General features: G+C 35.5%; 1 protein-coding gene across 7 annotated transcripts in view; it reads right to left on the reverse strand.

Annotated features, from left to right (window-relative positions):
• LRRFIP2 (LRR binding FLII interacting protein 2) overlaps positions 1 to 13,996 on the reverse strand; it is a 58,874-nt gene continuing 44,878 nt past the window's right edge. For 2 of the 7 annotated variants that reach the window (XM_027655925.1, XM_027655926.1), the window contains 10 exons: positions 13,482 to 13,652; positions 13,098 to 13,190; positions 10,939 to 11,031; positions 6,375 to 6,476; positions 5,991 to 6,123; positions 5,354 to 5,403; positions 3,791 to 3,911; positions 2,706 to 2,785; positions 1,686 to 1,790; positions 2 to 923 (listed from right to left, as the gene is read on the reverse strand). In XM_027655925.1, coding sequence (XP_027511726.1) covers positions 813 to 923; positions 1,686 to 1,790; positions 2,706 to 2,785; positions 3,791 to 3,911; positions 5,354 to 5,403; positions 5,991 to 6,123; positions 6,375 to 6,476; positions 10,939 to 11,031; positions 13,098 to 13,190; positions 13,482 to 13,652 — 1,059 coding nt within the window. In that variant the 3' untranslated portion in view covers positions 2 to 812. Of the gene's footprint in view, positions 924 to 1,685; positions 1,791 to 2,705; positions 2,786 to 3,790; positions 3,912 to 5,353; positions 5,404 to 5,990; positions 6,124 to 6,374; positions 6,477 to 10,938; positions 11,032 to 13,097; positions 13,191 to 13,481; positions 13,653 to 13,996 lie in introns of all 7 variants that reach the window. The other 5 variants (XM_027655927.1, XM_027655928.1, XM_027655930.1 and 2 more) reach the window with 3 other exon arrangements.

The raw sequence follows: 13,996 nt of genomic DNA on the forward strand, positions 1-13,996 counted from the left end.
GGTCAGTAAAGTGTCCATTTAATAAATTCCTTAGTCACATTTCCCACCCCCTTCCTCCCACCATAAAATTTCAATTCACACTTAAGCAGATGACATATAATTTGATGGTGTACAACATAAGCTTTTAAATCTGCGCTCTTAATACTAAGAGTATTAAGGGCTATTATTTGACAAAATTACCTAGAACTTAGATGTGCCCATGCAAAAAAAGCAGATTTTTATATACAGTCCCTATTTTTTTCTTACAAATTTAAATATTTTACAAAAATGTATTTTCAAAATGTATAAAGTTTAGTGAATACCCCAAATGTATCTTAAAATAAAATGCTATCTGTTTTCAAAGGCTATTTCAACAATGAAGTCTAAATTGCACCGGATAAAAGGCACTTGTGCTGTGTGATGTCTTAAGCAAATACATGTTAGTTTTGTAGTACAGTAATACAGTGTCTTCTTGAATTCATGCAGCTGTCTCTGAGCATCAAGCATCATTAAAGCAGCCAAGGGAGATCGTGAGTAAACTTGATTCCACAGTTGTAAAAATATTTTCTATCGCTAAGTCAAACATACAGCATTGTGCTCCATCTTTGACTCTAGAATCAAATGCTACTGAGAAATTGCTGTAATTCACATAGGAATTCAAACTACATTTCTTTCTCTCATAAGTTACAAAAAGTATGTAATTTAATTATGAAATTAAACCATCAGTGAACAGTTCAGTGTTTAAATAGTTTGTGCCAATGAAAGTCTGTATTTATAAACAACCTAGGGGCTAGTTTTCAAGGCGCAGTGCATTGTATTTTCAATTTCCAACTTCACTGTTGAGATAAAAGCGCAGTCCTATTTGCCTTCATCTTCTCCAGCCTTTTCATTAAATGGCTATTGGTCATCTCCATCTCTTCTATCTTATCCAGCGCTGTTCTTAACTATAAAATGAAAACAAAAATTATGATCACTTTAGTTTATTTGGACTTTCTGCTGTTCTCAAGCTTTGCAAGAGGAAATTAGTCAGGAATACGAGCATTATACACTTTATAAGAGTGCCACAGAAGTTAAGACACAACGGTTTTGTTATTGCAGGCAGATGAACCAGAATTAAACTGTTAAAAATAATTGTGAAGCAACTGAAACATAAAACGTATTCATTCCAAAAGAACTAGGTGCCTGCAACTTCCCATTAAATGAAACTAATTTACCTAGAACAAGTTAAAGTCCTCTTTACCATTATTACTTGCATACAGGTATGTATTCCCATAGGTAGCAGGCATCACACTGGTCATGCAGCAGATCTTAAGCAATGATCAACAGCTCAGTTAAATACAGCTTCTTTCCAGTATCCTGTGAGATGCATGCTGGATAATTAACAGGCTGTCACTTGACATAGGGACCATCCATCTCCCCAGTAATTTTTGTAGAAGGATTACTTTAAAATATTACAAGTTATCAGATTTAGAAAAAAATACAACTTAGATCCTTCCTTTCAAGAAAGAACAGCATTGAATTGTAGTTAGTATTGTTTTTACGTGCTACAGTTGTCTTCTGAATGCAACACAGAGACTTGAAGGTCATCTCAAAAAACACTTAAAGCTGCAACCAAAGATTACAAAAAAACAAAGCTTGGAGGCAAAAGACAGAGCAGTTTGAGACTGAAAGGAGCATACAGCTGAAAAGGAAATCAAGTCAGTTACCTCTCGCTGAAGCTTCCTCTTTTCAGCTTTGAGTTCGTCTTCTACTTTTTCTGCATTTTCTGCTGCATTTTTATACCTTGCAACCTGCCCCTCAAGTCGTCCAATCTGCAAACATAAACAAGACAGGAACGACTACTCAGGCGTTTCACCTGGAGCTTGCCTGCCACCAGCTGTTCCTGTCAGGACACAGCTGAGAAGACACAGAAGGTTAAAAAACTAAGCAGAGTTGGAACAAGAAAAATAAAGAATTGGGAAACATGTGGATTAAAAACAAAAGCTGGAAGGTTGAAAGCCAGAAACCATATAAGGAGGTGTAAAGTAGAAAGGAGACTGTGAACTATTATCAGGACGCGATGAAAAAGGTCTTGAGCCCAAGCACAAAGTTCAGTAGTAAGGAGGGAGCTCGAGACAAATAGTGATTGCAATCTGGAGGTGTTAAAACTCACTCATCGAATTGTTCTATTTACAGCTCCCTGCTACCCCCAAATGCACATGACAGGGTAGTTGCCTAAATCTGTGCAAAAGGGAAAAGCTATGCATCTGTGATTCAAATTATGTGATTTTTTGTAATAATCTGGAGTCAATTTCCTAAAATACAGAAGTATGGCAGAACATACACAGGAACTGAAGCTACCAGTTCAAAAAAATCAATTTATGTAACTTAATTACTTGAAAGAAAGTTGTAAATACTGTGTAAGGTATATAATTTACTCTCTGAAATTCAAGAGGTTCTTTTCATACATATGTCTCTCACACTTCATAATTTTAAGTCAATAACATGATACTATAGTTCAGCATCTCTGTAGATTAGACTCTGTAGATCAGCATCTCTTACAGTTAGACTGCACAAGTATTGAATTGCAGGAACTATAAAAAAATGTAGTGCCCTTCTGTGCAAACTAAAAATCAAACAACAAATCAAATTATGAAATACATTTTCATAGTATTTGTTGAAAAAAGTATTGTCAAAGTGTGCAGATTAAGTGTAACAACAACAAACATGAAGAAAGACACACTTACATTTTGTTCCAAAGTAGTTATATCTTGTTCAGCTTTTGAAAGCTTAAATTTGTATTCACTAATTTGTCTGTTGGCATCTCCTAGACAAAAATTGACATGAATATGACAGTCAAAGCAACTCTCTAAACTAGTAGATTCCCTTTTAATTAAAATTCATTAATAAGACCATTTTATTGAGTAGCCTGGAATACAGGATTGTAAAGAGGTAAATGTTCTTTCATAAATCTTTGAGAGTATGGAAAAGAAATAATTTTCCTGTTACAGAACACAACTGTTTCTGTAAGAGTGTGCACTAAATTTCAGATGTATTGATGAGATACACACCTTTTAGAACATACAGCAAACTCGTCCCTTAAAAAAGAGAATCAACACAATAACCAACACTGCAAAATGGGTCAGACCACAATAGACATAATACCAACAGCATTTACCTTAGACATCTGTAATAACATTCGAATCATAAGGAGCACAAGGCGTGAACCTTAGAGACAAACTCCATGGCTCTTTACAAATTATTTTGGTGTTACATCCGAGCCCTGACATTGCCAGTACTTTGTTCATGTTCATTGACACAAACATATTAAACGACAATCTGTCAAATAAGTAAAGTTTTCAGCTGAAGAAACAGTTTGCTTGAAATGGAAAGTAGCTTAGTGCTTCTATGAAGCAACACTGAGTATCATGTTAAATAAATTTTCATGTTTTGCTTCAAGATAATAGTCTTCCAGATTAAGTTTCTGTATCAAAGATTCAACAAATAAATTAGGTAGAATATATTTTAAAAACCTCAGGTGAAATTCTATTGTTTAAAAATTGAAATTATTCAAGTAGTGGCACCTACTCTAGGCAAAGTTATCAACTGAAAAATAACTTCCTAGAATGTAGTTATTCAACACTGAAAGAGGCAGATTTTTAAGCTATTCTGCAGTGAGAAATTCCATGCAAATTCCATGCATATACCAACAAAAACCTATCTGCTCAACAATATATTAATTCACAATACTACTACTGCACAACAAAAGGAGTGGAAAGGTCTGTTTCCTCTCTGCAGGAAAAATAACTTTGAACAGTAACCATATACCTACTTTGCAATTCAATTAGCTGCAAGTCAGAACCATTCTCTAAGCCTATGATATCTGGATTCACGCCATCACTTTTAGAATACTTCTGTCGTTCTTCTTCTAACTGCATCTTCAGTCTTCTAACCTGAAAAAGGAAGTGTTCTTTTGTGAAAAGGAGACTTCCTGAAGTTCAGTAGCTGTGTATCTAAATGTTCAATGGTAAAAAGGCAAAGCAGTCCTGAGATGCCGCTGGCTGAGAAGGTACTGTAAGCAAAAGTAGCAGAGTCATGCAGAAGAGGAAGGGAAGCCAGTCCCTGAGGCCTGTGGCTGCAGCCCTCCATCCCCATCACTGGGGAATTACCCTCTGCATATCAATGCACAACCCAAACCCAACAGTTTGATCAGTGCTGCAGGGATGTCTGCACAGTGCAGGAGCATCCAGTAACTAACAGGGCTCACTTTTCAGAGGACTAGATGGCATTAAACTCCGTTTATGGATTTCTTCTACTGCGTATCTTTTCCATTCTAAACATGCAGGAAAATCTTGAACAATATCTTGGTGAGTTTACAGAGACAATAATCCACCGCTTTTTTTGGAGGTCCTCTCTCATACTCCACCTGGAAACAATGGTCCTAGGCAAGTCTGTAGTGCACATTAGTTTTAAACAGTTCCATTTCATGCTACAGCAGCTGTCTTGTGATTTTTCCACTAAGTCAGGGAACACAGATTTCTCAGCTATGTCCACTCTTTACCGAGTTTATTAAAGAAGTGAGAGCTACCTTTTTGATACTCTCATTAAAATATTGCCTCACAGATTTAGCAGTATGGAAGCTATACTTGCACAACTCTCATTCATGATACAAATCAAATACATGATCAGTGATTTTTACTATTATATAGTGAAAAATATACACATACATATTTATGTACTTATATTTAATACTATAATTTACTGACATTCCAAACCAAGCATCTATACTATAATTAAGGTACATTAATTGCAAAAACAAATGTTCACAACACCAGTTTAAATTTGCAATGTCTTCAACTAGAAGCACCAACACTACGGTATTCTTAAAAATTGCTCAATGGCAACATATTTTCTTAAGCCCTCTCTTCTCAATACTGTACTGTATTAAAGTACAACTACTTTGATAATATGAATTTTCTATTTGAGGAACTAAAATGATCAATGAAATAGTATGACTTAGCAATTTTGAAGAAAGTGCCACTTGAGCTTACGACAATGTAATTTTACTGACTTTAGTATTTCCACATAAGACAAAAGAGCTTTAAGCAGATGCACTAATAGAAGAGTCAGCAGCAAGTTAGATTTCAGCTCACAGTTACTGAAATGAGGTTTCTTTAACAACCAAGATCAAAGTCATATGGATAAGGACACTAATGAGAGGAACTGCTAATTCCTGGTAGCCAGTGAGGTAAGAAGTTGAGTATTTTATTTTGCTTTAGTGCCTACTTATTTGATTAAGCACTTCTGGTGCTTAATAGGTGTTTATTACTAATACATTATTAGTCTGCAAAAGGATACACAAAAGTCTATTTTTGAAATGAATAGCTTATTTTACCTGGGACAATAATTCCTCCTTTTCTCCAGCCAGTTTTCGTAGCCTGATATCTAAAAACCAAAGAACCCGATTAAAAATCAGAAAAACCTGAGAATAAGAACATGTTTTTCATAACTTTTTGTTCTATTTCAAATAAAATGCTCTTCAAAGCTAATAGCACTGGGACCATAAAACTTTGATATCTCACTAATAACACACTAACCTTCAGTTAGTAAAAGCGGAAAAATATTTCATTCACACTGTGTATTAGTATAACAATTCTAAAAGCAAGACCTCCGGGTTTAGTACACAGTTCTGAAGAATTATTTTCATGAAAAACAATGGAAAACATATTAATACAAAAGACTACACTTTAAGGCAAGATGCTTTCTGAGAGTAATAAACCAGAAACTGGACCAAGAGAACTAATCCACTTCAAACATACAAGCACCTATTATTTTTTCTTTCTCAAAATATAACATCTATCTTTTTACTCAGTGTAAGCAAAAAACTAAAATAAATCAATCTTGAAAGTTGTGTAAGTATGTATTACAGAAGCATCACAGGTATCTTTCTGCAGCTGTAAATCACACACAGTGTGAACAGAAGGGAAACAAAGATCTCTGACACTCCATAAAGTATGTCAGGATATTTTTACCTAGTGGTCCTTCTCCTGCAGATTCCAGGACTTGAGCAGCTTCTTGTGATACAACTGTTATTGCACCAACCACCGATTCATGGTTTACATCACCATTTGGTGTGCCATCTGGAATTATAACTAATCCATGTTTCTAAAAATACAAAAGAAAGAAAAAAACTTACTCATACAAGAAAAATGATAAAATATAAATCAACAGAAAAGTTTTTTAAGAGCTTTTAAAGTTAATTGAAACAGCTACAATGAAATTAACCACTTATTCTACCCTAAGGTCAGGTTTTCAGACTCCACAATAATAGTAACCATTCTTCCTCTTTTTCACTGACCTTGATTTCACACTCTATTCTTGGATTTGTTACTGTAAAGTAACTACTACCAACATACCTCTCCTCTCTTCATTGTTTCCTTCAGGTCAGCCAACTCCTCTCTGAGCTCATCTCGCTCATTCTTAATGCAGTCAAAGTAATCTTTCTGTCTTTCTAGGGCCTGGGCTCAGGCAGATAGCAAGAAAAAGAATGGCACAGAGAAAAAGCATATGACAGATAGTAGAGAGATTTTCTACAAGTAAATACAAAGAGCTCCATAAAAGTAAAGAAATTAAAAGGGCTTTTAAAATATATATTAACATATATCTCTGAAAATTGCTTATTTAGCGTATTTAGCTTCATGCTGCATTTGTCTTTTTTTTTTTTTTCAGGCAAGTCTTAATAGATTCTATAAAAGATTTTTATCTAGTGAAATCTACTTTTGGTAAATTTTTATAAACTAAATTGAATACCAAAAAAGTAATTCTTCTTGATACAGGCACTCTGTGGTCAGAAATAAAAATTTCTGACACTCAAGAGAAAAAGATCCTAAAACATTACATCTATTGAACTAGTTTCTTTACCTTTTATAGGGTCCAGAAGTAGACACCGTACATCATAAAAGACTTTGGAGGTATCCACGTACAAATACCAGCCTATTTACTAGTTGCTTAAGGGTTAAAACCACTATTTACTAAAACCAAAGCCCTTGGTTTTAGAGAAAAAATGGCAGCAAACTCTAGTATCGCTATTTTAGCACAAAAAAGTATGGCAGTTAAAAGTGCAGTATGGATGTATGTAGGTTTGCCTACCTATGCTGCAGCTGTGTTACCTGGCAGTTTAATCAGACACTTTCACTTGACTGGGCAACATTGCAGTGTTCTATTCAAATTCAATACTACCTGCATTACAAATAATCCTCACCATACAGTAACTGCAAAAGTATACACACAGTTTGCCAAGAAAATTATCCCACTAAGCCTTATGTTATGCATGAATGTTTAGGAATGGACTGATACCAAGAAAGAAATGAAGGTGTATACTTTTGTACTGTAATACATAACTGCATATGCTGAATTCTAATAATCATCTGTATACTAGAGCAATTTTTCAATGCATTACTCGATTTCAACAGAAAGTTTTAAAAAAGTGCTGATGCACTTGGTTTATTATCATGTAAATTTAACATTTAAAATACAGATAATTCAATATCTGTGAAAACATTAGCTGTCACATCTTAGCTTAAGAATTCATAAGATGTCTTATTATTTCCTAACACACTCTAGATCTCTACATCACAAATAGTGTGACATCATGACATCATTTTGAGTTCCACTTAAAAGATACATACATCTTTGTCATTTTCAAAAAATAGTGGCATAGACACAGGGGAAAGTAAGCTCACCCATTTGAGAGAATGGACACAGAGGCCCAGAATCACATTACAGACACAGATCCTGTGTCCTTGACAGTGTCCTGTGATGATGCTGACCTTCCCAAAAAATGTTTCAAACCTCACCCCCTAATGCACAGGTATTGAAAACTGGAAAATTCTGATGGGGAAGGAAGTGCAACTGACATCACTATACATCTCTACCGTATGGAGAGCTTAATAACCATTATTCAATGTTGGAAAATTGTATGCTCAAGGGTTAATGTAATATGACACGGATTTTGTAAGAAATCTACTTTTGCCATTCCTCTATTGGCAGGGGACAAAAATCAGAACAACTAAGCTCTATGGGCATGTTTTAACATACCAGTACGAGTAAAATCATGTGGCAGAAAGCAGATTTGTTTGGGGTCTTATTTTCTGAATTTTCCAAAAGTCTCCATGAAATCTATACCAAACTCAAGAGTTGCCATTACTAATTTCAAATTGGCAATACTTGTACAATTTGGAGCCACCAAACAGTAAAATAGCTGTATATTTCAGGAAAATAATCTAAAGCTATAGTCCAGTGTCCTCAAACTGATCTAATTTAAGATCAAATACAACTGCAAATTTCAAACATTGTAGAAACAGGACAACATAAGAAGACAGGTGCAAAAGAAACTCATGCTATCTTTGTTCTGTTTGCCTCCCTTTCTTTCTCTGAGACAGCAAAAGTTTTGCATACATTGTAAAACTACATTACAATTCTAGTTATAAACTACATAGTTGTGGTGGGGGGAAACAGTTTTCCCCCTGTAGTTATAAAATGGTAAAACCCCCAGGGGGTGGTGACCCTTGAAGTTTTGAAGTTTTAGCCAATGAGTGCTTCTGCAAAATATAAACATATCACAAGCAGACCGGAAGAGAAGGTAGTTGTAGTTTTGGTAGTAGAAGTAGTAGTCTCTGCAGAGACTTGGAACAGTGTTAAGCTGGACTATGTATCTGTAGCTATGAGCCAGGGGATGTTTCTTCACTGTGAGCAGCAGCAGCAGCAGCAGCAGCGGCAGAACTGCACTGACCAAAGAAGCGGTGGCAGAGAGCCAGAAAAGATAAGAAGTGGCAGAGGCATTACAGCCAAGTAGGAGAGACACAGAGATGTCTAATGAAGAGAGAGAGAGAGAGCAGGACTAAACTCTACACAGAGTTTTGGGGGTAAGAACTGAACCAGACCCCCCAAAACCCTTTTGAGACCCCTCCTAGAAAGGAGGAAGATGATAGACTCTTACTTGAAAGAGCCTTGGAGTGCTACAGCACTTGCAGAAAGGAGCTGAAGAGCTCCGAGAGGAATGTAGAGAGGGTGACCTTGGCCCCCCCGCTGCTTGAGACACAGCACAGAGCTCTGTAGGGAACTTGGATCCCCTGAAGATACAGACCGTCACGAAGACCCCTGAGCTTCGTGGTATGGCCGTGGTGAAACAACCTTGGCTGGGTGAATGTAGCCCATGGAAGAAGATCCTCGCTTGAAAGACGAATGGCCAAGGGGGCTTGGGTACCCCTCATGATTACTGGCAGAGATCCAGCCACAGCTGCTGCATGCATGAGAGGAAGAAAGCCTGCTGCCTTAGAGACTACCGCTGTGAAAGTGGAAAAGGATCTTGCTTCTTCCCTCCTGGACTTTTATTTGTAGGGGAGAAGAGATTTGATCCATTGTAAATACTTATGTCATGGTAGAGATAATTAAGATTGTATATAATGTATTGTAGTATTTATTTGTACAGTCATTGTAATATATTCCCTTTCCCCCATTTTGAGTCTGGTGTGATGTCTGGAAAAAACCACCTCACATTGGGTTGAGATGTGGGAGGGGGTTTAGACTAGGGAATTGGATTTTTGGGGTTCTCAAACCATGACAATTGTGAAGCTTCTCAGAGATCTCTGAAGCTGGAATAGAGTAAAAATTAGCACATCTGCTCCATAGTAGGGAGAAAGCCTCAAAAACAGCTATGAAAAGTATGTCAATGTTTAGAGATGTGGGAAAGAGAAGAGCAATGTTTTTACATTTGCATAACTTGGAGATTTCAACCCTGAGATAGTTAAAAAAAAAAAGTAGCTGGTAACTATATTTTGAACATTACATATGCTCTCTATTAATTCTGGCAATGTATTTGAAAGAGCACAAAAATACTGTATAAATTGAGACAGTCCGGTATACAAATGTGAAAAGAAGGTATGGAAAAAATATGGTAAATTTAAGATAAAAAAGCTTTCAGAAGAATGTCCAGAAAAACTTAAAAATGTTGAAATTTTTTAATGATGGAAAAGAATATTGCAATATGGATTGAAAGACTGAAATATGAAATAAATATAAGACAGTATAGCAGGGTACTTGTGAACTGGGCATCGTGAGTTAAAAGATAACTTTTCAAAAGGACTTGAATTCCAGCAAATAAAACAATTTTCAAAAAAATCTGCATATATTGAAATCTGGTGTACAATTCAGTTAGAGAGAAATGAGCCTGGAGTTGCTAAGATGCAGACAATTTCTTTCTAGAGGCTTTCCAATTAACTCCCTATCACCTCCAGGCAATCTACTTGTGGCCCAGAACAGCCATGAGTTCAGAGCCATGTAGTTATCACCAAAGATCAGACTGACTCAGACAGTTCTGTGACTTCTGTGCTGCCCAGAAGCAAAGTTGACAAACCCTGCTTGACCTACATTAGCTGCATAGTGAGTATCAGCACAGTTCTTCCTGTACCACCTTCCTTCCTATACAGAAACCCTACAGATGCTCCTCAAAAGCTCCTCCACAACCATTGTTTAGATTCCAACTCTTAATTCCAATAGTTGGTACCTCTGGCATTTTGTGTATGGTATCACAAAACTGGCTTGATTCAGTGTTGCATCCAAACCTAACAGTCCTGGAAGGATCAGAAGTGCAATACAGGGATGCGCAAGTTGGCTACAGAAGTCAATTCAAGATCATATTTTTTAGCACTAGGCACGCCATTAAATATTTTGTAAAAACTTATAAAATTTTATGTGCAACAGTTTATCTTATAGATTTAATTACCATTATTCATCATCATGCAAGTAAAGATGAAGTGTAGCCAATTTTCTAAAGATGAGAAAGACTGCAAAACATTTTATACATTTAAATTGGGAGTGGCCTTCATTTCTTTGGAGTGCACAGCATTCCTTGGGGTGCAGGGGGCATCCATCTACTTCTAAATTAAAAAAAATACCTTTCCTCCCATATTTGATTCATACCCCTATTTTTTTATCTTTCCAATTAATTGTCTCCTGGAGATCAAACACCTCTTTGGTTATGGAGTCTATATTCTCCTGCATACGTTGATTCTCCTGCAGTAAATAGGATGAGGGAAGAACAAAAGAGGAAAGAGAAGTAAGGAAATGGGAAAAAAACAAACATTCAAATAGATAAAGGAAATTAAGTAATAAAAGTCAACCAAAGAGTTTATGGGTATGAAGTTACAGAAACAGCATGCAGTTTAATGTAATATATTTCTTATGAATTCATGCAAGAGAATGGTAATTAATTTTATTCAATCAATGTTGATGGGAGAATCTAATGCAGCTAGAGCTACTTTTCTTTAGTAATTGTTCCCACTGCAATCTGGGGATAACATCCTTTCTATAGAAATACAATTACCCTGGTTGTAATTTCTAGATACCCTCAAGTCCCCTTCAGAAGTGAATACTAATCTTAACAAGTGGTTTTATTAATGTTTTACAAAATAAAAAATCTTCTTGAAAGTATAGAGAGTTTGAATCAAGCATCCAGGAAGCAAAAGACAGCTGCTTATACTGCTTTCTGATACTATATGAATACTATATCGAGCGTGGTCCAATTTTTTTTAGTTGACTATTACTGCATTTTGCTGCTTGTCCTGCAAACGTAACTAAAATTCTTAGGTGTGATGTCATAAGAATTTTTAGGGCTAGAGACCATTGTTTTCCCTCTTAACGAGTGAACTTGATTTTACATCTGGGAATGGAAGTCAATGTCTTTCTGCAAAAAGCTACACAGTTTCACCTAGATTTTCTGTTAGTGTTGATAGATGGAGAAATTGCTCAAATAAGTGGTAAATATGGGTCAAATCTTTGAAGAGACTGAATGCAATTTGTGAATATTCAACACATGCTACATTCTACCAAAGCAAACATTCCAGGTAAACCTACTGCATATTCTTGATTAGTATACTTAAAACCCACCAAAACATAACAAAAACTCAAACAAGATCATATAAAGTTAATTTTTAGTTCTCAGTGAAGTCAAAGATAATCTAGAGCAGGTAACAGAGCTACAACCTGAATTTTCTATGGTTTTTTTGCTTGTCAGCATTTATGTGACTCAAAATGATAACTCAGGCTAATCTTATTCCTTTTCTTCTGCTAGTAAATCATATCAGCTACAGTTCATGATGCATATTACTTTCAAAACAGAATTGGGATGTTTCAGAAGTCTTTTGGAGTTACCGTACTCCAGAGAGCACAAGAACATAGTGAGGAAATAAAGGATCAGTGAAATATTACATAGCTTTTGAAAATCAGATAGTGGAAACTTTGGCCCATACACTTAAAAATCATCAATTTTTATTAAAACCAAAGGGCAGTGGGAAAATGATGTAGTAATTGAACTACAACTTTCAATGTTTTAACTAAAATCATAGGGAAATGGACACCCACAAACTGCTGACTATACATATATATATATATATATATGTATATACATGTATGACTATACATATATATATATATGTTTTTGTGGACCATTTTAAAATGAAAGACTGATAATAGGTCTGGGATTTTAGGGATTTGTTCCCAGAAGGGCAAAAGGGAAAGAGATCAGGGTGAGAGGGGAAAAGAACATACCGCACACCCAGCAACATGGTTATGACCCAATAACATGCTGACCAGTGTTGCTATATTTATGCTTGCCTAGTAAGCAAACAAGCAGTCAATACTGCAAACTTCAGTGGCTGATGTTCACAAAAATCTGAAATAACTGAAATGGAAACTTTTGGGAAAGGTAAAGAATAACATTTGGTATTATCCATGCATCAGAACTTCTAGATATGGAAAAAGATTTTGGCCATACAAACACTAGTTCTGTCCTCTCAACAAAGAAAGATACTAGGAACATTCATGAGAGAACCACAACTCTCACAAGAATTAAGCATGTTACAAGATGTAACATATTTGAAAACCTTGCAGAGACATCTTCAACTTTATAAATTTAGGGAGATAAGTAGCTTAAATTCTACCCACTAAAACAAGATAAATTATTTCTTAAAAATGTAAGATAATAGTCAATCCTGTTTTGTATATGATGGTTGTTCCCGTTCAAAGCTTACACCATATTTATTTGCATAAGTTCTATCATACACTATCTTATATGAACATACCTCTATCAGTTCATCTCTCTGTCGAAGGCCCTCTTTTAGTTCATCCAGCTTATGCTGCAGAACATTGCAGGTGTGTTTCTGTCTTTCCAATTCCTATATTAAATAAATCAATTATTTATACTTCTTTTGAGTTAAGTAAGAAATATGCAACAATTCGAGAAATTCTACCTACCTAGGTGTTAAAAAAATATCACTGAATCAGTGTTTCAGGTAAGTTCTCCAGATATGACACGGAAGATTTTATTTCATTAAATGTAGAGGAGGGAGAAAAGATGCTATAAAGGCTTAAGCGCGATATTAACAAGAAAAGCTGATTTGAAAGTTTTCAACTGTTCTTACTAAGTAGTCCAGGATTTTCTAATTTATAATTAGAAAAAAAAATACCTTTGACTTCTCTTCATTCTCCCTATAGAACTCTGCTATCTGTTCTTCTTTCTCCTCAATAACATCCTTTAAAGTATCCACTTGGTAAACCAAGTTGTTTTTCTCATTGTCTAGTTGAGCATTGGAAACCATAGCTTTCTTGTACTTCTCTTCTACTTCAGCTAGCGAATCCTATAGATAGCAGAAAGGTTTATATTAGTCTAACTTTTTGATACAGTTATAATGGTAAAATATTCCCTTTCGATATATCAAGTCACAGTTCAATTTCCATTATTCAAGTTAGGTCATATATAGCAATGAAAAGTTATCATTACAAAAGCATGAAAAATATAAGATAATATTCACTGGCATTTTCTATTCTGCCACCTTCACAACTCACAGGGATACAGTAGTAGAATGACAGTTTTATAATATTTTCAAGGCATGCAGGAGAAAACACTTCAGAATGAGGCAAAAAAACTGACAGAGAGAACTCAGACAATTAAATCACTACAAGAGATCACAAAAATATTTCC

The sequence above is a fragment of the Corapipo altera genome, unplaced genomic scaffold (assembly GCF_003945725.1).
Source record: "Corapipo altera isolate COAL_440 unplaced genomic scaffold, ASM394572v1 59, whole genome shotgun sequence".
Taxonomy (NCBI): Eukaryota; Metazoa; Chordata; class Aves; order Passeriformes; family Pipridae; genus Corapipo; species Corapipo altera.